The 23907-nt window shown below is 49.7% G+C and overlaps 1 protein-coding gene across 9 annotated transcripts in view; it reads left to right on the top strand.

The window, feature by feature from the left end:
- scaper (S-phase cyclin A-associated protein in the ER) overlaps positions 1–23907 on the top strand; it is a 70361-nt gene that overhangs the window by 20399 nt on the left and 26055 nt on the right. For 4 of the 9 annotated variants that reach the window (XM_081712008.1, XM_035536222.2, XM_035536219.2 and 1 more), the window contains 15 exons: positions 438–758; positions 2473–2634; positions 2743–2809; positions 2907–3024; positions 3421–3532; positions 3970–4110; positions 4655–4810; positions 4913–5055; positions 5393–5531; positions 5946–6098; positions 7296–7403; positions 11068–11204; positions 15059–15124; positions 15410–15536; positions 22585–22700. In XM_081712008.1, coding sequence (XP_081568134.1) covers positions 438–758; positions 2473–2634; positions 2743–2809; positions 2907–3024; positions 3421–3532; positions 3970–4110; positions 4655–4810; positions 4913–5055; positions 5393–5531; positions 5946–6098; positions 7296–7403; positions 11068–11204; positions 15059–15124; positions 15410–15536; positions 22585–22700 — 2066 coding nt within the window. The remainder of the gene's footprint in view (positions 1–437; positions 759–2472; positions 2635–2742; positions 2810–2906; positions 3025–3420; positions 3533–3969; positions 4111–4654; positions 4811–4912; positions 5056–5392; positions 5532–5945; positions 6099–7295; positions 7404–11067; positions 11205–15058; positions 15125–15409; positions 15537–22584; positions 22701–23907) is intronic. The other 5 variants (XM_035536220.2, XM_081712010.1, XM_035536225.2 and 2 more) reach the window with 4 other exon arrangements.

Here is a 23907-nt window from a genome sequence, read left to right as displayed (position 1 = left end):
TATCAGTTGAGCAGGCATCGATTTTGCACATATGTGGTGAGACTACACTGTCAGAAATATCATATGCGGTCTTATGAAATATGTATAGATTCTACATTCTATGGTGCACTTAGAAGAAGTGTTCTTGGCAGCGGATTGGTTGTGTTCAGGGGGTTGATGATGAAAGATGGCGAATGCTGCTTGCATGTTTGTGATTTTGATTGTGCTGATACATATTTGATGTGTATGGCATGTTACTGCACTGTCTTCAAGCATGTCGTGTTTTCTAAGTGGCACAATGTGATGAGTGTGTGCGCGGTCAATGATTGCGTGTTGGATCTTCTCACATTTGATGACCATCTCATCAAAGTCCCTGAGAAGGCGTGCCAAGAACTTGCATGTCTAATTGTGTGTGTGTGTGTGTGTGTGTGTGTGTGTGTGTGTGTGTGTTAATGCAGCCCCCATCAGACAGGGATCAAGAGCCCAGACAATGTGTTGCTGCTACCCCCGACCAAGTACGGCCCCCCGTGTCAGAACCTCTTCCTGCTCCTCCTTCACCCCAAACCCAAACTCCAGCCCCAGTCCCAGAGCCTCCTCCATCCTCTTCCCAGCCAGAGGAGCCGGGGGCTCAGCCGGCTGCTGGGGGGCCGGAGCTGCTGGGGGCAGTGTGGCGGGTCACGGCACCATCTGCTGCTGGAGCCGCAGAAGCAGCGGTGGCCCGTATTCCCCCGGCGGGGCTGAAACTGGAGAGCATGCTGGACCCCACAGAACTTTCCACCGTGAGTGCTGAGAGACACGGGCCGGGGTCACGGCTCCCGCCTAAACAACGTCAATCCCAAAAACCTTCAGCAACAGCCGGGGTCTTCCCCAACCTCCCACCCCGCCCCCTTTACCGAGCCTTCCACAGACAGAATTGTGTATGAATGAGCATAAGGCTGATGTGTGTCGTTTGGGGTGTGAAGGTGTCACGCGCTACGAGCGTTAGATTGTTGCCTCGTTAAGTGTAGGTGCGTTGATTCATTCGTTGGTCCCCTGAACAAGCTGCTGTTTTGGGCCATTTTCTGTAATTGACTTTATTTAAGGCCTGCAGACCAGCTGTTCTGATATGCTGCTTAGAGATTTTTGCATTGAACAGATACACCCACAAAGGCTCAGCTCTCAGAGATTGCTTAATGACAGAGAAAAGCTCACATGCCACGTTTGTCCATGTGTGTCCTTTTCTGAATAGCACCAGGTCAGCCCTCTTCGACGTCTTTTATTGCAATATAGAGAAATCAGTTCTGGTCACTCTGAGACATGTTGGGGAGTGTCACTGCTAGCCCCCGGCGCACAATCCACAGACACCATTCTACTAGCCTTCCATTTCTGACACACGTAACCTCTCTGGGGTTAATTAAGGCTAAAACCTGCCTCCTCTCCGCCCGAGCTACTGTCGTCCATTTCTCAACAGCATACCAAAGCCTGTCTGAAACCATAAAGATGGATGGCGCATAAATGGCCTTGGGGGAGTGCTATCTAAGCGCCGATCATACGGGAACCTGTCGTTGGTGCTGCAGAGGTCCAGACACCACCTCACTGGGTGGCTGAGATAAGCTCAGCTCTGTTTAGACTCCTGCTTGAGACTAACAGGCGCGGTGTTGAGAGAAATCTCTCTCTCATTATGCTCATTAGTGTGAAGTGTCGCACGGATCCCAGGGCTGCCACAGCTCCGTCTTCCAGCGTGGCTGCCCTGAAACTGACACTTGGCATACTGCTCACTCGCCAGTTTAAGAGGCACAGGGGCCGAGTGCTGTGGTCTGTAACGGTAGTAGCCAGGATTCTTTTTTTTTTTTTTTTCCCTAAATATTTCAGCAACTCACCAGCCATCGGGAGCCAAGCAGAGTCACAGGTGCAAAAGCTGCCTTAAAGCGTCCGGCCGCATACATCATCAGCCGCGTACGTCCTGCCGTAAACAAACTCACTGACACGGGCTCGCCCCCGTCAGAACTACCGTTACATCAGAGAGGTTCGGTGCTCGCAGTGACGTGGCAGAGGCTAAGAGGCTTCCGCAGTGGTGAAGGGTGGACAGTAAGTGCTTGCCTGGCGGGGTCTTCGTCCTGCATCTCCTCATCCTCATAGTGGATGTCTCCTGCATGACGCTGGTATGCTTCCCCATGCTTGGTTTTTGTGATTGATTGTGTTTATGCTGTGTGCCTGTACTCTTGCTTTCATTTATTTATTTATTTATTGTATTGTATTGTTCATCCCTTGTTACGGCCAACGCGTGCAATGTGATTTCTCTTCCTGCTTTAAAGCGCTTTCTGGAAAAAACTTTGCCGTGTCAGAACACGGCGTCGCACGGCCTAAATTCAGGGCGGGCTGAGAGTGGTTCCACGCCAAGCCTCGGTCCAGGTCCGACAGGCTTGGCGTGACAGCTTTGCCACCAGCACCCTGCTCTTCCCCTGGTGGGGGTCTGGCGCGTGACCGAGTGCGTGTTCTGTGGCCTGTGTTCAGCCCCAGTCCATGGCCGAGGTCCTGGCCAAGAAGGAGGAGCTAGCCGACCGTTTGGAAAAGGCCAACGAGGAGGCCATTGCCAGCGCCATCGCCGAAGAGGAGCAGCTGACCCGTGAGATCCAGGCGGAGAACAGCGAGCTGGAGCGAGACAGCGACTTCTCTGTGAGGGAGAGCGCCACGCGCCCCGACTCCTGCTCTGGGTAACACTACAGCGCCCCGTCCCTTCCCAACCACCTCAGAATTCCTCACCTTGTTTTCTGTGTCCTGCAGGCGAGCATCGGGGGTGCCGGTTGCGGACTGAACCTAGACTGGAGCGAGATGTTGGCTGACTACGATGGTAGTAACTGGCTGTGTTTTTTTGGTTACGTTTCCTGGACGGTAGACATGTGTGACTGTGTGCTGTGTATTTGACTCTGGTTTGACTCTGGCTCCAGCGCGCGAGCCCTGGCGTCAAAGCACCTCGTGGGGGGACATAGTGGAGGAGGAGCCCGCTCGGCCCCCCGGCCATGGCATCCACATGCATGAGAAGCTCTCCTCACCCTCCCGCAGGAGGTAGCGCAGACCCTCCCCACGTTTACTGTGCGCTTCCACACACACACACACACACACACACACACACACACACGCGCGCGGTTTCATAAATTGTGTTTCATGGCCTGGGCTTGTCGGTGTACTTTAACATTGGATGTCGGGCCTTTTGTGCTGCTCTGATAGTTAGGTACACACCCCTCTAAACTAGACCAATCAGTGTATTACTATTTTAATCTTCTTGCGCTATCCTTCAGGAGTCATCTTCAGTAGCCGCTTACGTAGAGCAGATGAGTTCTTGAGCCAGAGAGCACCGGTTTTGAAATGTTCTGTATTTGAGTGGCAGGTTGAAGTGCTGTTAAATGTGGTGGTGGTGGGGGGGGGTGTTTGGGTTTTTTTTTTTTTTGGTTTTTTTGGCAGAACCATTGCTGAGTCTAAGAAGAAACATGAAGAGAAGCAGCTGAAAGCTCAGCAGCTGCGGGACAAGCTGAGGGAGGAGAAGACGCACAAACTGCAGAAACTTCTAGAAAGAGTGAGTCTGTTCTCCCGAAACCGACCGCACCTTGCCTGTAGGCGGTTGGGGAGCAAGCGGCGGCACCGTCAGAGGCAGACGGCCACTTAGCGTCCCGACCGTGTCTGTTTAGCTGGGCAGGGTGGTGAGGCCGTACCGTCAAACCAGTACGTGACGGCGACATCACTTTCAGCGGCTGGTTTGTTTTTGTTCCGTCCGTTCCACCCGAGATGAAGGAAACTTAAAGCAGTCTTGTATGTTTACCCACCCGCGCTTGAAGGTGAATATTACCGTGTGATGTGCTCTTTAGCGAGCAGGTGCTAGGAACTCAAGGAGGTGACGAGTGAGGGGTGTGCACGTGGCGGGCAAGGCTCGTTCTCGCAGCATTCGTTGTGTGTGTGTGTGTGTGTGTGTGTGTGTGTGTGTGACCTTGTCTGTGCTCCCCATCTCCTCCCCAGGAAAAGGAGGTGAGGAAGTGGAAGGAGGAGCTGCTGGATCAGAGGAGGAGGATGATGGAGGAGAAGCTCGTCCACGCCGAGTTCAAGCGGGAACTGCAGCTACAGGCCATCGTGAAGAAGGCTCAGGAAGAGGAAGCCAAGGTAAGGTGGCGGCACCAAGCTCATTCCAGCCTGCCTCGGAATGTGGAATCACGTGAAACCCTAAGAACCAGCTAATAACCTACTTTATAGGTATAACGGTTGTTTGTGTGTATGTTCGCTACATAAAAAAACACTAATAAATGCACTTGAAGTGCTTTAAATGCAGTTTCTGATGTTTGAGAAATAATTGTGGTGAATAATCATGTTGGTAGAGGAAATGAACTGTTTTGTACTTCATTGCTGATTTATCCATTTGGTATCTCAGAACTACTTTTAAAAAGTACTAAAAAACCTGAAAAACAGCTGAAATGCCAATTTATGCCACTAACTCTCCCAAACTAATAAAGAGACTCATGCTATATATAACATTTGATTATTGCTTTTGACAGTCTTTGATGCTGATTGACAGGAAACTGTAACGCACTAGCCAACAATGTCATCAGCGTTGGCACGTTTGTTATTCTGTATTTTCGTGTTGGCTTTGCCGCCGTCTAGCCTTTAACCGCGGACAGCCGCAATGTGGCGTTGCGGGTTGCGCCTGCAGGTGAACGAGATCGCGTTCATCAACACCCTGGAGGCGCAGAATAAGAGACACGACGTGCTGGCCAAGCTGAACGAGTACGAGCAGCGTCTCAACGAGCTGCAGGAGGAGCGTCAGAAGAGGCAGGAAGAGAAGCAGGCCCGAGACGAAGCCGTGCAGGTGCGGCGTACCGTCCCGCACACCCGCCCATCCGTCCTCCGGACGTGGCCCAAACCGGGTCGCCCGACTGCGTTTTAACTCTGCGCCTGCCTGCCGCGGCAGGAACGCAAGAGGGCCCTGGAGGCGGAGCGCCAGGCGCGGGTGGAGGAGCTGCTGATGAAGAGGAGAGAGCAGGAGGCGCGCATCGAGCAGCAGCGGCAGGAGAAGGAGAGGGCGCGGGAGGACGCGGCCCGCGAGAGAGCCAGGTGCGCGGCGCGGCGCCGGCCGGCCAGGCCGACCTTGGCCGGGGCACGTGGGAGCCTCCGTCAGCAAAACAACAGGACGAGTCAAGGAGCGCAGACGACTCCCAGATCATTTAAAGATCGGGGGGGGGAGGGAAATAAAAGCATATTTAGAATGGGAAAGGCTTGAGTAAAATGGTCTGTTTAATCATGTTAAAGCTGAATAAATTCCTTCATTATGAGTTGTTTAGGGGATTGATAGAAACTGCAGGTTAGAAATGCGTTAATGACTGCATCATATGTGAAGTTCTGCTCCTGTAGTACATCCAGGTGTACTGAATGTCTCTGTGTGGGTGTGCAGGGACCGGGAGGAACGCCTGGCTGCCCTGAGTGCTGCTCAGCAGGAGGCCATGGAGGAGCTGCAGAAGAAGATCCAGCTGAAGGCACGTCGCCTCCCTCCTCTTCCACACACTGGCCTAATCTCATCTCGCCCCTTGCCGGTTAGCCCGAGCCCTGCGCTGTGCGCGTTGGGAGTCCTGATTCTTGTTGAGACGGAGGGGTAGGGCGAGGCGTGGGGGCTACGTGGCTGCAGGTTTTTCAGAAGCACGCTCCAAAACGAGCGCTTTGGAAATGGCTGGCAAAAAAAAAAAAATGTTTAATCGAGTCCGTTTACGCAAAAGCCATCAGCCATGGCCGCTGATGACCAATCAGGTCCTTGAAATGTTGTCCCATTTCGTAGGGGAAGATTTCAGCCATAGTAACTCAGTTCCAAGGGCAAGCCGAGGAATCGGGGGCAAGGGCAGGGGTAAAAATAAGAATTGGCCAAACGCTCCCGTGTTGGGATCAGGAGCAGTGCTGGGCCCAGTGGTAACGTTGAGACCTCTCCCACCCCCCACCCCCGTGCCGCCCCACAGCACGACGAGAGCAGCCGCCGGCACATGGAGCAGATCGAGCAGAGGAAGGGGAAGGCAGCGGAGCTGAGCAGCGGCCGCCACGCCAACACGGACTACGCGCCCAAGCTCACCCCCTACGAGCGCAAGAAACAGTGCTCCCTCTGCAGCGTCGTGGTGAGAACCCAGCGCAGCCACTAGTAGCCCAGCGTGGGTTTAAATACTTCAAATCTCCTTGTGTTTAATCAGACTTGGCTGTACAAGTATATCGGCGAGCTGCGCATCTACACGTGGGCCGCTTAATTAGCCACTCGGGTGGCTTTCACTGATCGGAGTCCGATGGCGCCCGCGCATTGCCACGGAGATGCTGCGTGTTGTGGTGCTCGCTGCCGGGGATGTTCACCTTTTTCGTCGTCCCGGCTGCAACGGTCTCGAAAAACGCCGAGTGGAAGGTGACGGGGGGGTTTTGGAGGAGGAGGCACTGGAATGGGGATTTGAGTGCATTAATTAAAACGAACTATAGTTGGAGATTTACAGGCAGGCAAAATCACTCCCTGCAGGTGACGGGCCATAAATGAGCAGCAGGTGCGTCTGCGCGAGTCCGTCCTGGCTCTTCCTCGTGATGAGGGCCAGACACCTTGGAGCGTCAAGCGGGCATCAGATTAAGCACCACATGCAGCAAAATCTCGTTAAAATGTCAGATGACCTTGGCCAGCCAGTGACTCCAGCGGTCATCTTTAGGTCAGCGGGAAGCACTCTGCTTAATAACGTCAAACCCAGGCCGCCCTACCCGGGCCCTGCTCCAGAGCGCAGAGACAAACACCACAGGCACCCCACAGTGGTCCTTCAACACCTGCGCCTCTGTGTAGGATCCCATGTCCTCCACCACTTCCTTTCGCTAGTCTTGGAATTGGTGTGGAATTAAAGATGTTTATTGGTGGTTGTATTCCTCTGGTCTTTGTATTTTTCTTACCATTAAAGGGGTAATGATTGCTGGTGTCAGTGAAACCACTGAAGTGTTATATGATCCAGGGATTTAAGAAAAGGGACACAGATAAACTGTCAGTTAAAACTTGCAACTGTTTGTTTGTTTTTGTCCATTATAAGCGTTGTGGTCGGCATCCTGGCTTTTATTAGGAGGTGTCCTGCTACTTAGCAGATGTCCGTCACAGTGCGCGGATCATATTTAACTTTGAAGCAAGCTTTTTCGGAAACGACAATGACCACGTTATCCGAGACGCGCCACACTTCGAACAATACTGTAAAGTACCGCAAGGTGGACGCTGGCGTGCAGGAGGTGGTGGTGTCTCCCTGGGCCCTGGCGGCTTTGGGATCCGTGTCCGTGCGAGTGACCTTCCACCCGTGTGTTTGTAGATCACCTCCGAGGTGCACCTGTTCAGTCACACTAAGGGCAAGAGGCACCAGCAGGCGGTGCGGGACAGCAGCAGTATCCAGGGACGGGAGCTGTCTGACGAAGAGGTGGTGAGTAGAGTGGACTTCCTGTCTGAGACGTCCTCCCTCCCACACTGGCATGGTAGAGGAAATGTACTCCCCCCCACCCACACACACACCCACACACACAAAATGTTACTTGTTGGATGTATAATCACACCAATACATCTGATATATAAAAATTTTTGTGTGCTTTGTGAATTCGACAGCAGGGCATGCTCTTAACCTCTCTTGCCTTTTCCACACGGGTCCTGCTGTTTGTTTGTTCTATGATCAATAAACGTGACAAAACCAACATGGGTAGCGTTAGTTCAGTGACATGCCAGAAGGGTGAGCTCAGCAGTCTCGTGTCCGGGTGCCGGTGCGCATGCCTCTCACGCAGACCTCTCGTTAGGCCGCTGTAGACCCCTCTCTCCACAGCATGAGGGTGGGTTTCGCACGGGGCTCTCTGTTTAGATGACAGCTGCTACAAGGCTGCACCTTTTGACCTCTTCGTTTGAACTGTCCCCCCCCCCCCCCCCACACCCGTTCAGGGGTTCATTTTTAGTGTCGCCCTCTCTTCTGAGTCGTTGGCCAGCCCCTGCTACCTGTTCTTCTGGTAGGTAACTGGAACAGGAGTGACTGATACAGGAAGCCGGCTCTGAATTAGATGGCGTATCGCGTGAAATTGGCTTCAGCGTTATTTTAATTGATTTACTGCGTTAACCTACTCTAATCCGTTCTTTGATTTAGTTCCGTTACAAGAGTTATGAAGCCCAATGTATAACAGTGAGAGAAATCTGCACCGGGAGAGAATTATTGCCGAAAGTTGGCACTCTAAAATTGTCCCTGTATTAATCAGCGCTGTCCTCTGATCTAATTAGTAATGAAAACGTTACTCCAGGAACCCTGGATCTAAGATTCCCTTCTTTTGAGTCAGTCGCCCCTCGTGGCCTGGGCACCCCTCTTTCTGTTTAGCGGGAGAAGCCGGCTCTGCCTGAGGATTGTTTGGATGGTTTTACCCAGGGCCCTCGGTCTTCCATATTTATGTCTCTCCCCATTCTGCCACACCGTATTTCATTCATGTGACCGCCAACTATTTTCCAGTCGAGACTTCCATAACTCTTGCCGTCCTGAAAGATTTTTAATTAAACTGAAGGCGGTTGGCTGCAGCGTGCAGAGGTCACGGCGTAGTTTTCCTGGGGAAGCGCCACCGCTGCTGCCGCCTCTCCCCGGATTTAGTCACATTTCGCCGTTTTAAGGACTGGTGAATTAAATTGAAAATAAGGTGATTATCAACAGGGATGAATCGATGGGCTAGGGAAGGCTTATTGGTTGTCATCTGTCCTGTGTTACTGAAATATACGGGACACTCCTGATCCCTCATGCCTGATGTTTGGATTTATGGCTCACCCTTGACACCTGACCAAAAAACACGACTGACCTGTTAAACTAGAAAATGCTGCTGTCACACACACACACACACACACACACACACACACACACACACACACACACACACACCCTCCTGGGATGACACTGACATTTCACGAGGTCAGTAGAGAGTCCTTGTGGTTGGTGTACTTCAGTTGTGCCCTGTTTTTCCCTTGAAAGAGCTGTTCAAGTTTGTCAAAGCTCTTGCAACACAGAAAAAATGGGAATTGATGCTTCTAGAGTGCGTGTGCGTGCGTGCATGCGTGAGAGAGCATAACCATGGCACTCAGTACACTATATCTTCACCTTGAACCTGGAAGCCACACAGCTGTCTACCTGACATCAGGGAGAAAGCCACCCTGTACCTCCCTGTGTGTGACACGGGAGCAGAGCAGGGTCATATCAGTGTGAGCGTGGGAGGACCCATGGGTCCTGGGGAGGCCATGGCAGGGTGTGTTTGGAGCAGTCTCCCATGACTCCCATTACCTGCACAAATACAGCATTGTCGGGCTGGATCCGCCCCTGGGGGGGTGTGTGTGTGTGTTGGGGGGGGGGGGGGGGGGGGTGTCTCTAAGATGCATGAAAACACCCGTCACACTGCTTTTTCAGCTCAATTCCTTGTCAACATGGACTGGAAGGTTTTGTTCCTATTATTGATCAGATAATCATTATAACCTTCAAATGCCAATGTATGTATAAGTAAGGTACACTATAGTGTTTTCTGCCAGTGAGGTGTGTTATGAATCACTGGGGACCAAAAAGAGAACCACTGTTGGTTTGATTTTAGCGTTCAGATTCGTTTTGATCCCGTTCACTTCAGGCTGATTTCATCAGTTGCTTTTAAGCATTTGTTGCCGTGTATATGATGGATTTTTGGACATGACTTTGTCCAGCAGTGAGCCTGTGACAGCTCCAGGCTCTCCCCCTCCAAACCCCACTCTGGTATAATCTCAAGATGGTGCATGTCTTTGAGGTGTTACAGAAACAATCCCATTAACCGGATGGCAAGAGAAGTAGATCGCCTTTCAGAGAGATTACTAGCCAGATGCCTCTCTGGCCAAAGGGAGCCAGTGGTTATGACTGCAAAGCTCAACTCTTGCTCCCAAGGGGATGCCGGGGTCTGGACACACACACACACACACACACACACACACACACACACACACACACAACCCTACTCACTTATTCACAGTCACACGTTTGCTTAGAGGTGGAATACATCTCATGCATGCAGTGATTAAGGCAGGTCTTGGAGTCACTCGCTACTAGTCTTTCTAGTCTACTTCATTAAGGGCATTAGGGGTGGGTATTCTGGGATGCTTGCTTTGTGGCTATTTACACTTGGTGTTTTTGTTAAAATTGCTCACTTCAGTTAACAGTTCCTGAAACAAATCTGTCGCTGGAAAAGAAGACCCAATAAATCGAACAGAAAGGCAAATCATAAAGTTGTCGCATTTTTACACCGTAATCTTACTGCAAAATGCAAATCTGTGAACTTGGATTTTCATTCAAGTAACTTAACTTTCAGAGCTATTTTATTAGGGTAATGTCTCAGACTCACAAAGGCAGCCTGGGGAAACCAGCATGTTTTGCTGGTTTCTAATACTCCACTGTTTGAAGCTGCTGTTAGGGCTTCTGTACATATCGCGCCCTTTCAGCTTGTGTTTTATGAATGGTCCAACATTCCGACTGCCATTCCCGAGTTTCTTCCGTGCTGCAGAAGCAGCAGCTCTGTCCTGTGGCTCCTCGCCTTCCGGAACAGGGTCCTCGGAGGTGCCGGATGACAGCGTCAATGTATAATTGCATTCTGGCACACGCATCATGCCGCTCAAATCAAGTTACATCCGTCTTCCTTGCCGTGGCGGCATGAGTGTCACCGGAGGGGCCCGGCACATTCCAACGCTTCCGATGGACCCTCGAGCTCTGGCGCAGTCGAGCGGCTCGGACGCCCGCTAATTACCGCGCGCGACGCCCATGCCCAGAGCAACAACCTCCAACACCCGCACTTTCAATCTGGAGTAGTGTGCGGTTGTGGGGAGGCTCTCATGGGCTTTCAACTGAGGGAGATCGGTGACGGAACAGGATGGGAGTTTTGTCCAGGACGGGGGCGTTCGACAGGACCCTCACTCCTGTGGGGTTTGTGTTTTGTTTCTCTAAATGATGCTGCTGAAGGATGGAGTAAAACGTCATCTTGTTTCGCCAATGTTGCCCTACAAGCACTTTATGATCTTCAGAATTTCATTTGGAGAGTTTTTCCTAATTGCAGCATTCTCTGTCACAGGAGCACCTGTCTTTAAAGAAATACATAGTGGACGTGGTGACAGACAGCACTCTGACCCCAGAGAGCCCGCGGGACAGAGAAGAGAAGCAGAAAGCTCGGAAAAAGGCCAAGAAGCTCCGTGCACGGATGAACTCGAGGTGACGCTCCCTCCCTCGCTCTTTCCTTCTGCCCCTCCAAGCCCCTCCCCCTTCCTCCCCTTCATTGACATGACTGACAGACACTCACATGGTTAAAGGACAGCATGGCGTATGTGCGAGAGCTTTGAGTGACGCGGAGATGGAGAGTTGTGGCACCGGGCATCTCGCCTGTCTGCAGAGCAACCCTGATGAGTTTAATTTATGGCCACTTTGTGTGATTGGGGAGGAAAAAGTGAGAATCGATCCACAGGGCTCCCTCACTTTCACCTGTTAAGAGCTTTTCTCCTAATTGGTTGCCACCATGCTGCCAAAACTGAAGCCTTCTCTGGTGTACAATAGTATGTTAAAGTATGTGTAAACCATGCCTGTTTTTCTTTCGCCTGCCTATTGATTTTTAAATTAAGTATCAAAGAAAATCAATAGTAATCAACAAATAGGAGGCTGCGTGTCTCGGTGTCAAATCCTAGACCTGGGCACAATAAATTTTGCTTCCTGTCACAACTGCTGTGTATGTATGTGTGTGTATGTGTGTGTATGTGTGTGTGTGTGTGTGTGTGTGTGTGTGTGTGTGTGTGTGTGTGTGTGTGTGTGTGTGTGTGTGTGTGTTTTTTACTCTGACAGGGCTAGACAGAGAGCCACACACACAAACAGAGAGTGTTATTCCTCATGGCCTCTTGAGGAGGAGTCAGTGAGACTTAAGCTGTTGTGGGTGTGTCCGATGCAGGCTCTCTGTTTCCTCCTCAACCCTACTGAGTAAGGCTTGCTGGCCTTGTCATGGCCTGGTCTGCCTACTGGCCTCTGTGAACAACTAGTTCTAATGAAACCTAAGGAGGGGAACAGACTGAACTGGGCACCGAGAGCTAACCTACAAGTTATTTCAAATTTCGAGTGGTGTTTAACTTGATTGCACTTCGCCTCCAAACAACATCTCTCGGCCCCGTTTCCAGGGTCCGGGGGCCCCAGCGGAGCGAGAGAGAGCTGGAGGTCCCGCTCATAAATCAACGGCCCCGGCTCGCCGAGGTTAGCGGCTGCACCGCTGGGTGGAAACGAGGCGTTTTATAGGAGCTCAGTGTGGTGTTTGGGGAAGACCAGGGAGCTTCCCGCGGGCCTCCCAAGTGGCCCGTTGTCGTTGCGAATCCCGGTCAGCCTGGGGAAGCAGCCCACACAGTACCCCAGGCAGGACGGCCTCCAGCGCCACCGCGTTTCCCCAAACGCACGGCCTGGGCGCAGGTTTGTTCTTTAGCCCGCCCCGCATGAAAACCATGTATGGTTCTTATCACCGTGAAGGTAGCAGCATGTCGGTGCGTTGGCAGGGTCATCCCTCCTGTGTAGGATGTTTGGCGTGGGGTGTAGCTTGTCTTTTCCCCAGGCATATGAACAGAGTCCTCAGTGTGTGGGTCTGCCTTTAAAGAGAGGGCAGCGTACAAAGGACCCCCTGTTCAGCTGCACCGAATCCAAAAACCTTCCTCTGCTTGTAGCCGCAGGGAAGGGGGGGAGGCGTCGCACGTGACTGCTGCCCATGCAGGAGCTAACAGGCTCCAGCAGAAGCCGTGGTTTGCTCCATTTCGCTCCTGCGCCCCTCACTGGGCTCCGCCTACGTTTCCTGACGCCACCATCCAGATCCGCGTCCTTATGTGCATGTGTAAAATTTATAGCTGCATCCAGGTTCGTTCCTTTCTGTACATTTTCCACCGATCTAGTTTGAATTCTTTGCTTGTCAGGAGTGAAGGCGTGTGACTGAAAGCCTCTCAAACCCAGCGTAAAATATTACGGTCGTTGCCGGCCAAACGCTTGCTCATACAGCCAGTGCCAAATGCCTGAATTCTCGTTGCACCTTTTTAAAACGCATACTGTGTATTTGTTTTGGGTTTTTTTTCCATTCGGAGGCACGGACCTTTTTATGGGCTGCACTAGAAGGTCTGCTATCTCCATCCAGAATGGGTGGAGGTGAATGGCAGGGCAGGTTGTGATGAATTGATTATTAGTTCTGCATTGTAGCCGGGTAACTCCTCCCCCCCCCCCCCCCCCGCCCCGCCTCCATTGCTGATTACTAATATTTATAACCGCCTGGTCCATTTAACGGGCGCTGCCACGCATCGTGATTGATGCCTCGGCGATTGCTCCCCGTTTAACCTGTGTGGGCGTAAAGCTGTCAGAGATGAATATTGTAATGTGGAGGATGACGAAGGGGCCAGGTACAGTTCAAGCATTCCGTCAGCACTCTGTCTTGTTCTTTATGCCAGCCTCTCCTAGACCCGGGTAAATAAAGCGCCGCAGTGGTGGGCTTCGGCCCTCTCCACACCCAGTCGGGTAGCCAGAAATAAACCCCTCGTGACCTTGCACGAGTCTCGGTTTGCCACCCTGTTTTCCGACTCGGAAAACACTTCTTGTGCTTTGGATGCCTTGCCGTTGTCAGCAGAAGTCTGTGTTTCCACTGTAAGCCCTGTGCGGGCTTTTACTTAAACTCATTTTATGTTCTCCAGCGTTGTAGTGCAGGCTGTATTCGCACTTCCGTTTAAAAATGTCTGCCTCCTTGGAAGCCGTCGCGGCGAACTCGTAACTTCTGGAACCTCTTTCGGGCTGGAATGTTTTCCTCTGGAGTCTGCAGCTAAGACTCCTCACTCAGGTGGGATTGTTTAAGTGCTAGGCACGGCTGGGTGGCCCTTCTCCCAGTCTCCCAGTCCTCCAATGAGGTGAGGTGTTATCAAATTCGCATGCGGCTCATACAGTGTCCAGGCTGATTTATTCTCCACTTATAGATCAGAACTAAGGCTTTTTAATCCTCCTTGACCCAACATCTGCTGAAGGCATTTGATCTCACCGAGATCCTTCTACCCGTTGCCTTCCTTGGCCAGTAATTAGATACTCGACTTATCACCTATTAGTCACACTAATACATCAGCCCAGGATTGACGTACATTAAATCAGAATTTATATTTTTGAATTGGTAAATGTAATCAATTTCATCATTTGAGAGCAAAGCTTCATTTTCTTTCATTTTAAACTGAGCCCTCTGCAGGCGCTTTTGCTGACAGAACAAGCCTATTTTTGGATTAATTTGCACTGGCACTGGAAATGTTTCATAATCCAAGACTAGCTTTAAACCTTCTGTAGTGTGTGTGTGTGTGTGTGTGTGTGTGTGTGTGTGTGTGTGTGTGTGTGTATATGTATATGTATATATATATATATATATATATATATATATATATATATATATATATATTTGTTTGCGACCTTAAAACCATATGATGGTAAAGATGGAAGCAGCCCTGGCTTTCTGAGAAGGTCCAGCTTTCAGTCTGGTCGTCCGGAGAGTTTATCAGCCGAGGGCCATCCACCCCTCAGCTGGTTTGTCAGGAGCTGATCGGTCAGTCTTATCGGCCACCCATAGGATGGACAGGAGTCGGTACTGCTGGTGGACCACACATGTCTGTCTCATTGCCTGGCTTCAAAATTGATTGTAGATCTCTATGGCTAGATAGTTACTGGGGTGTTGTTCTAGACACATGGTAGGGTTTACCAACAATCTTAGCATTTAAATGATAGATATGTAGAATGGACCAATTTCCTCCTGCTTTCAAGTTTAGATAAAGTTTATCTAAATAAGCTTATCCAAAAGATTTTACTTTTATGAACGGCTGACAGACTAAGTAAACAGTTTAAAACACCGATTGGCCTCCTGACCTTTGCTTTGTTCTTGCTGCCGTCTTATCTTCTCATGTCTTCACGCTGACGGTAGCTGTCCTCCTCTCCTGCTCTTTCCGTCTCTCTGTCTCTCTCTCATATTCTCACTGTTGCTCTCTTGCTTGCTCTCACGGGGCACTTTTAATGTACTTTGTCTCCTTTCTTCTCAGGGCTAAGGAGTATGAGACATCCATGGAGTCTAAGATGCAAATTCTGGATTCTCCTTACAAGGCCAAGTAAGCTCCACACCTGGGCTGCTGTATTTGGCTTGCTGCATCTTTGAAATGTTTGTGTACCAAACACCTCCCCCCCGCACACACACACACGTGCGCACACACACACACACACCTAACAGCAAGTTAAGACTGCCATAAGTTGAGACTTTTTGTACACTTCAGAACTCGACATAGGCCGTGTGTGTGTGTGTCTGTGTGTGTGTGACTGACGTATTACTACTACCCAGTATGTGAAGCCCTGGCATTTTAAGGTGACCATTTTTTGTGTGTTGTGTGTGTGCGCAGGTTGCAACGCTTGGTGAAGGACCTGGGGAAGCAGTTGCAGGGGCAGGACAGTGGCCAGTGGGCCAGTAACAAAGTGTCCGGCTTAGACAGGACCCTTGGTGAGATCTCCCGCATTCTGGAGAAACAGGTACTTTTATGTGTATCAGAATTATTCTCAAAGATTGAATAAGCGAATCTGCTTGTACCTGAGTGAAAACAGGCTATAAGGCTGTTTGGTCCTTCCTCCTTCACTTGATCTTCCGGAATTAAGCTCATGTAGTGAACAGGGCTGTGTCTGTGTGTTGCTGTTTTCTGTGAGTCTCTGTGTGCGCGAACACTGAGGCGGCTCATTCACATTTAAGCATTTCCAAATGAGACATTGCGCATCTTTCTGGGAGAAGTGTCACACTGTCTGTTCTATTCGGTTGGTCCACCACAGTTCTTTGAGGGTATTCTTGTCCTAGGTCTTGCCTGTGGTCTGTGGGGAGGAGGGGATTTGAGGGGGCCATAAGCCTCCTGGCTTCTGCGTGCACAGACTCCCCTGAAGCGCACAGCTTTGGCAGGAGTCCGCCCTGTCTCGCAGTCTGCGCGGAGTATCACGTTCCCTCCCCAAGTCTTTGCCCTTGGTTATTTGGTAACGAGGCCCAGATTAGTTGCGTGTTTTCGTTGTGGCAGATGTTATTAATCGAGCAGCTACCCATTCATTAGGTGGCCGAGTGCGCTTCCAGTGTTTGTCTGGCCTTTCCTGCCTGCTGGTCTACATTGTGGCTTCATGCAATAACTTGTTGGTTTTGACAAAGTAAATTGAATCAGAATGACTGAAAAGAGTAAAGGCAGGGAAGCACTGGGAGATGTAGTCCTTGGCTCTGAAAGACGCCCAGCGCCTAGTGCCAGAGGCTTCTTGCTCTCTGCTCCAAGCTACCTGTTTCAGAATTTCTCTTCGCTAAACGTATCAACTGTGTACAGGATTTTTTTTTTTCTGTTAGATCAGATCCTTTTGAGATTTCTGCATATTTGCATGTTTACCCCATAACAGCTTGAGCTGCCTAAAAAAAAAAAAAGAGTTTTACTGTCTTCAAATGCAATAATGTTTAATATTTACAAAGGTATTAGGTTATATGGTCCTTTAGTCAGCCAAGACTCAGTCTATTACCAAAGACTGTGTGCTGACCAATAGCAGGATGGATTGATGGATCTCTCTTCTGCGAACACGCTTCTTGATAAAGTCTGGTTCATGCGTGGGTAGGAGGATGGACTGTTGATGGTGTCTCTGCTCTGGCTGGAGCGAGGGGATACAGGATGTTAATGGTTAAAGGGATTTCTCCAGAGGAACAGGAGGGCTCCGCTGGGTGGAAGCCCACTCTAGTAAAGCAGAGCTAATGGAACAGGGGTGGAGCCCTGGCTGGTAAAATTCAGCTAATGGAACGGGGGTGGAGCCCAGCCTCCTAAAGCCGATCTTAAGGACAGGGGGGGTGGGGCCAAGCATGGAATAACAGAACTAATGGAAAGGGGGCGGAGCCCCGCCTGGTAAAGCAGAGTTAATGGACTGGGGTGAAACCCAGTCACTAGGCTGGGCAGATCTAATGGAGAGAGGGTTTATCTCAGCTTGGTAGTGCAGCACTAATGCAGGTGGGTGCAGCCCAGTCATGACCAAAAAATGAAGGAGAGAACACAGTTACCTTCTTTCTAAATAAATACTTTAAAAAATATATATATATATATATTAAAATGTTATAATTGGAGTAATCTAGAGTTCACAGGATTTTAAAAATGGAAAGTAGTCAGTGATGGCAAACAACTGTGCCGTATATTTGACAGCGGCCTTATATACCATTTAAGTTTCATGTGTTCAAAATCATGTTAAAGGTTTGTAAGGAAATAACACCACCCTGTAACCAGGTCTACTGTCAGACATAATTAAAAACTTTTATATTCAACTTTCTTCCCAGGCCCACTGTTATTTTGTTTGAAGCCTTTCAAGATTGCAGATACCCTCTTGAGTACAAGAATATTCTCTTGTGCTATCCCAGAGGTCTTGTGGTCTCTCCCGTACCAACTGGTTCTGGAGTTTTCCACTGAGACGTGCCTTTGAAGATTCCTCTGTTGCTGTTTTCCTAAGTCAGCGGAAAAGTGAAGTGCTTGAGGAAATGTCAGTTCTTCAAGCTTTTCCTTGTGGGGATGGGGGTCTCTCTCACTGTAGTATCTGGACTTCATTTGAGCTGTCCGTCAAAGTGCGGATTCCTCCGGCACCAGCTGAGGCAGGCGCGGCGCGTTGCGCAGCCCAGGGCCAGGGCACTGTCGCTGGACTAGTGTGTGAACCAGCCTGCTTATGCACTTTCTCCTCTAATCCCTGGACAAAGTCAAATAAATATCCGTCTCCCCCACCCCCCGCCCACTCCCACCAGCTCAGTCCGCGTTGGGAGCGTTTAGATTATTTGACCTAACAAGCATCTCTCGTGTCACGGAATCACCTACAGATTTGTTTTTTTCTCAGTCACCATATCTGATTCAGTCTCCACTTTCTCCGCTGATTCCTTGAACAGCACACGACCCTGACCCCCACCCCATGCTACCTCTGCTTGGACGTGGACTCCGACCCAGGGCCGCCTCTCCCTCCGAGGCAGCTAATGGTTTATTTTGTGTCAAACTGGGTTTCTTTTCGTCTCGGCGGGGAAGTGACGGATCGAAGCGCATTCCCCCCCTGTTGCTGTTGTTTTAAGAGTATTCTGGAGAGTCCCTTATTCCTCAACATTCCAGTCCTTACCTTGGTGCAATGAGCTCACATATTTACATTCTGCCAGTGAATGTTTGTCACTGCTTTCAAATAAAGGGCCGGCAGAGACGAAGTACGTTTATGACACTTCAGGGACTGTCAGGAACACAGCGGAGGCATTGGGCTGCAGACTCCAGCCACTGTTTACATTTTCATTTGCCAGCTGTCAGGAGCTGGCTCCCCTTGGTGGCCAGCTAGTGGCATGCTGTACCTGATCAAGAGGCCCCAGGTTGGGGAGAGGGGTTCTGTGGGGGCTTGTCCTGGCCTGGCCTCGAAGGCCCAGGGCAGATGACCCAGCACTGTGAGGGCCTGATTTACATTGACTGAGCCCGAAAACCTCAGTGGAATTTGAAAGGGAAAATTAGCCGCTGATGGATTTTGACATGGCCGCTGCTGTTTGATAAGTATTTTCAAAGTGAGCTGACTAAGGTGAAGTGCTCTCTATTGTCCACTAGGTGGCAAGTCCTCTGAATAATAGATCCTTGGAAACACCCCCCGCCGTGGGGGTTTTAATTCACCAGCTAACCTGAATCAAATTACACAAATATTTTACACTGTAAAGATCCTTTAACAGTAATAGTGGGAGAGCAGGGTTCGAGTGTGGGAGAGTTGTGTGTTCCGGGCGGGAGTTCTTTCTCCGTATCCAGCCTGAATGGCAAGCTGAGCCAGAAGGGATTATGCGGAGTGAGACACTGGACGTAGTTATGGCATTCTCTCACAGCGTGCTGTCAGTAAGGTCATTTTCTAGCCCTAATTCCAGGGCTAAATCTTTTGTTCCACTTGACTGTGTTTAAGTGCGTTAGTAGAGTCCAGTTTCTCCCCTTCAGGTGTATGTTGGAGTTGGCAGATAAGCATTCTAACAAGAGTCACGATGGATAGAAATGCCATTTTTTGCCAAGGTCTTTCTCATGAGGTATCAGATACTAAAGTTTCGCATCTTTTAAATATTAAGCAAAAAATAAAAATATATGATTGATCAAATTTGTGTGGAAATGCAGCATGAGAAAACATGAGGTTAGAGGTTAACACTTTCTGCGTGTAATATTTTGGTTAGCAATTTAGATTGTGGCTTCCTGCGTAAAGTTCTATGTGTACTGTGGCTAAAGTTTGTAACCTGTCGCCAAATTTAACAGGAAAATGCAAACAGTCCAGCTGACTTCTGAGACTTTCTTTACTCTGAATGCACCGTCCTGTGGTTGCTGTGGTTCCTTTGATTTTGTGCCTGGCGTGTCACTAATGAATGGTGTTCCTTTTTCTTACATAAACCCAACTTCCAACTGTTTCTCATGTGAGATGAACCGCCACAAATCATCCTCTACTGTATACTCGACTCTGTGCCATTAAGCCCTGTAAACATACAAACGTTTTCTCTGTTGACTGCAGAGCTCTTGTTGTGGTTTACAATTTGTCCCCTTTCCCTCTGATTTCGGCCCAGGCGGCTACAATAAATGTGGACTCTTGTTTACTCTGCGTGTGTATTTATTTCAATATTTCTGTCTGAGGTTGAAACGTTGACTGCGTGTGTCTGTCCTTTCATTCATTTATAGCAGTCACTGTAAAATGTTTCTGTTTACCTTCTCGCCCTGCTTGCCCAAAGACGGATGGCTCTGAGGTGCCTGGGCAGAGCGCCACGTCCCGCCTTCAGCCGGTTGTTCTCCATCTGTTGTTGTACGGAGATGGGTGTGGCGTTTGGGGCACCCTCCCCTCACGCTGCCTTTATGGAGGCTAATTAGACTGAGGTCTAGGAGGCGAGCGCCCAGACGTGGCCAACCCACCCTGCCTTTTAGCCCACGACTCAGGCCATCGCCGGCCCCTCCATCCCGACCAAGGCGAGGAGCAGCTGCCTGGCCCTCTGATTAGCCTGGGCTAAAGTGGACACAGGATAATAATTGGATAAGGTTTCCAAGCAATATAATTCAGACACCCTTGGGGGGTGGCCCTCTCATCTGTCTTCAAGTCTTTTGTCCAGGGCCACTGTTTGTGAAACGGAGCCTCTCATCATATTATTTTGGCACTGGAGTGTCTGGCAGGAATGGGTGCGTGTGAGCTAAATTGGGCAGCTCATCTCCGCCGTAGAGTCGGGGATCAGCCGGAGCGTTGCGCGTCACTCACGAGCCTCGCGTACAGCTCATTGTCTGGACAGGACAGGACAGCCCAGCTGGGAGAGCTTCATGCCTTTGCACAAGCCGGGAGCCACTGTTGTTATGGAGCGCAATTGGCTACCATGTCGAATTATTAGCTTTGGAGCTGAATGAAACCAGTTTTGCTAAATATACAAAAGCTTAAAACTTAACTTAAAACCACATTTTTGGCAGACAACTTGTGAGAAATTATTAGGAAGAGGGGAAAAAAAGGATTACTTGTTGTTTAGACCAAAATATAACGTTAACACCTCATACCTGCTTTTCAGAAAATGGTGGTGACATATTGGCCACAAATAAACATTCAGGTTGTTTTGGTAGCATGGCTTGTTGTTTTATATATTTAATAAGGGCTATCGAATCCAGATGTTTTGAGAGCGACCCTTTTGTAGGCGAGTGAAGGCAACATTTGGGAACAGTAGGCATATGAGTATGGCACACATCTCCTAGAGGCCTTAGATCATGCTTTACACTGCAGAATGTGATTTGGGGTGATGTAATGAAGTGCAGGTCCACATTCCCCTTTGTGTTTTCTTGTAATCAGAGTTTACGCAGAGCTGTCAGGATCTGGCATTTTTCTAAATATAGCATGAAATGGGATTTTTCAGCTTGTATGATGTGTAATGTTAAACTAATTTTTACTCTTTGCCTTCTTTCTTTTTTCAAGTCCTGCCTGAGGGGGCTCCTTCAGGTTGTGTAGGTAGAGCTCTTCATGCGTGTGTCTGTCAGCAAGCCCAGGGTAGGCACTGTGAGGCTAAGCTCTCCGAGCGGATACCAGGACCGCATAGTCCCCACCTAAGCAGGCCACCAGGAGAGGACTGTCCCTTTCCTCCGGCACAGACACCCAGCGACGTGCTGTCGGAGCAGCGAGGCGGGCTCGGAGCAGCGTGGGGAGTCTCTGCCTGATGGAGCCGCCGCTGAACTCTCCCTAATCCCTGACCCCCCCCCCCCGGGCCCAGCGCAGCCTCTCAGCACCTCCGCCTGACAACGTGCCTGTTCCAATCTCTTAACCCTGCCAGGGTTCACTCTTCTTTTGCCACCGGATCTTCAGGAACTGCTCTTTGGCGGCGCTCCTGATTGACAGGAGAGGAGCTTATGTGTAATTTTGCAAAGCACTTCCAATGTTCAGCGCTCAATATGTCCGGGCTTGTTGGCGGCCGCGCCGTCCCGCGAACAAAAAAAATAAAAAAATAACGAAGTGCCTGACCGCAGGCGCCGTCACTCGGCGCAGGACGAGCTGACCTCATTAAGAAGTGGGAGGGACCTGCTGTGCAGTCGCTAAAAGACCCCGCCCTCGTCGCGCTCAACGCTGGGGCTGGCGGACGAAAACTTCTTACGTTCTGCAATCGGGTCAAAGATGATAAATATTTTCCCTTCCCCGGACAGTTGCTTTTGCGTATCATACTGAGGTGTGTTTTGTGTTTTGTTGGGGGGTTTTTTTGTTTGTTGTTTTTGTTTTTTTTTGTTCTGTTTTTTTTTTTTAAGGAGAGTGAGGGTATGTGGGGCCACTGCCAGTTTGTGAGACATTTCCTTCCTCAGCTCAAAGCCCAGCAGATCTGGGGATCTTTGTCTTAAAATGCATGACTCACTTAAAGGGGTCCCACTTTGAACTTGAAGGAATTTTATGATGCAAGTAAAAATGTCACGTCTGTAAACAGTTTGATTTGAAAAGCACGTCAGTTAAATGACTGGTTTATGTCCTCTTTTAGTCAAGGACACTCAGCCACACCATATGAGTTTCAGGCACAGTTTGGTTGACCCCCTCTTAAAAGTTTTATGGCTGTTATCTATGATAACAACGACTGCACGTTGCATTTGAAACAAGCTTTGTACTTTTTCATTTAATCTCAGCTCGACGTTATGTATGTATTTTGTCTTTACTTTGGTTTGAGAGTGCGTTATTTTTTTTACGTGCTGTATTTTCCCGCCTGCATATGCTCCTATTCCCTAAGCTCTGGTTTGCCGGGGCAGACCACCCTGGGTTGCGTGCGGGCCTGTGGATTTGTTGTCCTGTGTCAGGGTTTGGTGGCTCGGGGGGGTGGTGTGGGTGGGCAGGCCGGGAAGGGTTGTGCACTTTTGAGATTTACCAGGAATTCTTTGGGGATCACTTTGTTTCAGATTTCACTCTCTGTCCCCTTCGGAAAATGGGAGGTGGGGAATGGACGAGTGGATCCCTCCTCTGTGAGCGCAACGCGACACCCCGACCTGCTCGGCTCTACTGGCGTGTTCATGACTGACTCTCTGTCTCTCTCTCTCTCTCTCTCTCTCTTCCCCCCCCGCAGAATAATGCAGATCAGGTAGCCTTCCAGGTGGGAGGGGGTCTGTCTGCCCTGGAACAGATCTTGCAGGTTGTCATGGTAGCCTCCACTCCTACAGCCGTCCCACGCATTCCACTCAGGTGAGTATCGGCCGTCCTGCAGTCTCTCTCTCTCTCTCTCTCTCTCTCTCTCTCTCCACACACACGCTCGCTGGCCCCAGCAGAACAGACCACTACCTGTTGACCGTATTCCTCCTCTTTCAGTATGTTTTGACGTATCACTGTTTTATCACACGTTTACACCCTCAGCTGAATGACTTTTGGTATTGTTGCACTTCACAACCGGACGGGGCCGTATTCAAGTCAGTATTGCCAGATATATTTTATTCTTTGATTTCCTGTCTGATTTTGATATAGTCAACAAACCTCATGTTTACACGAGGGGAAATGCGTAGTGCAAAGGTCTCCGTGCCCTTAACAGATGCCACACGTTTAGTTTAGTTTAGACCGAATCCCTTGTAGTCTTCTTCATAACCCAGATCAACTCTCGTCTCCCAGGCAGCGGTCGGTGGTCGTATTCCACTCCCAGAATGACTCCACCTTAACCGTTCAGACAGTTCCTCACGTTCTAGTACCCTTCCATGCCATAAAGACTTAAAAATGCCTAATGAATAAGAACACGCCTTGTTTAGAAAATAAAAAAGGACCTCATTCAAGTCATCCATTTCTCCTTTGCTTGCTTACAAAAGGCACATTTGTCCAGCGCGTCGCTGGGAAATTGGAGTGGGGTTTGAATAGTGGCTGTGGCGTTTGTGGGCCTGGCCACTAGATAACCTCAGCGAGAGCCCCGCTTCCACCAGAGCGGGCGCTTAATGGACTCGAATGGCCTCTCGCGCGCTCATTAGCATTAACTTTTTTCCAAATCTCTCCTAATGGAGGAATGCTACTTATATTTATAATGCTTTTACAGGCCATCTAGTGTTTATTGATTTCCCCCACCACCCGACTCTCACCCTTTCTCTCTTGCTCTTAATCAGTCATTAATTTTCAGAAAATTTGAAAGGAAGTTTAAGACTGTAATGGATTTATAGATTTTTATGAACTTGAGTAAAGTTTTTGAGGGGGGTAGAGCTGTTTTGCGCGTTATGGGCCTGTGTTTCTGATGGGGAGGCCGGGTGGGTTTGCATATGTTGTTGTTTTTTGTTTTTGTTTTTTTGTTTTTTTATCTGTGCTTGTGTGTGCATGTGCGTATTGCACTGGCATTGTCAGCCGAACACTTCCCATGTTCTCGGCATTCTCTGCCGCTTGGCGCACTCACAAGAACGCGCAGATCACTGAGGCGCGTCTG

Source organism: Electrophorus electricus, chromosome 4, assembly GCF_041902795.1.
Source record: "Electrophorus electricus isolate QZ-2024a chromosome 4, ASM4190279v1, whole genome shotgun sequence".
Lineage (NCBI taxonomy): Eukaryota > Metazoa > Chordata > Actinopteri > Gymnotiformes > Gymnotidae > Electrophorus > Electrophorus electricus.
The sequence above is the reverse complement of the archived record's forward strand: the minus strand, read 5'-3'. Positions and strand labels throughout refer to the sequence as shown.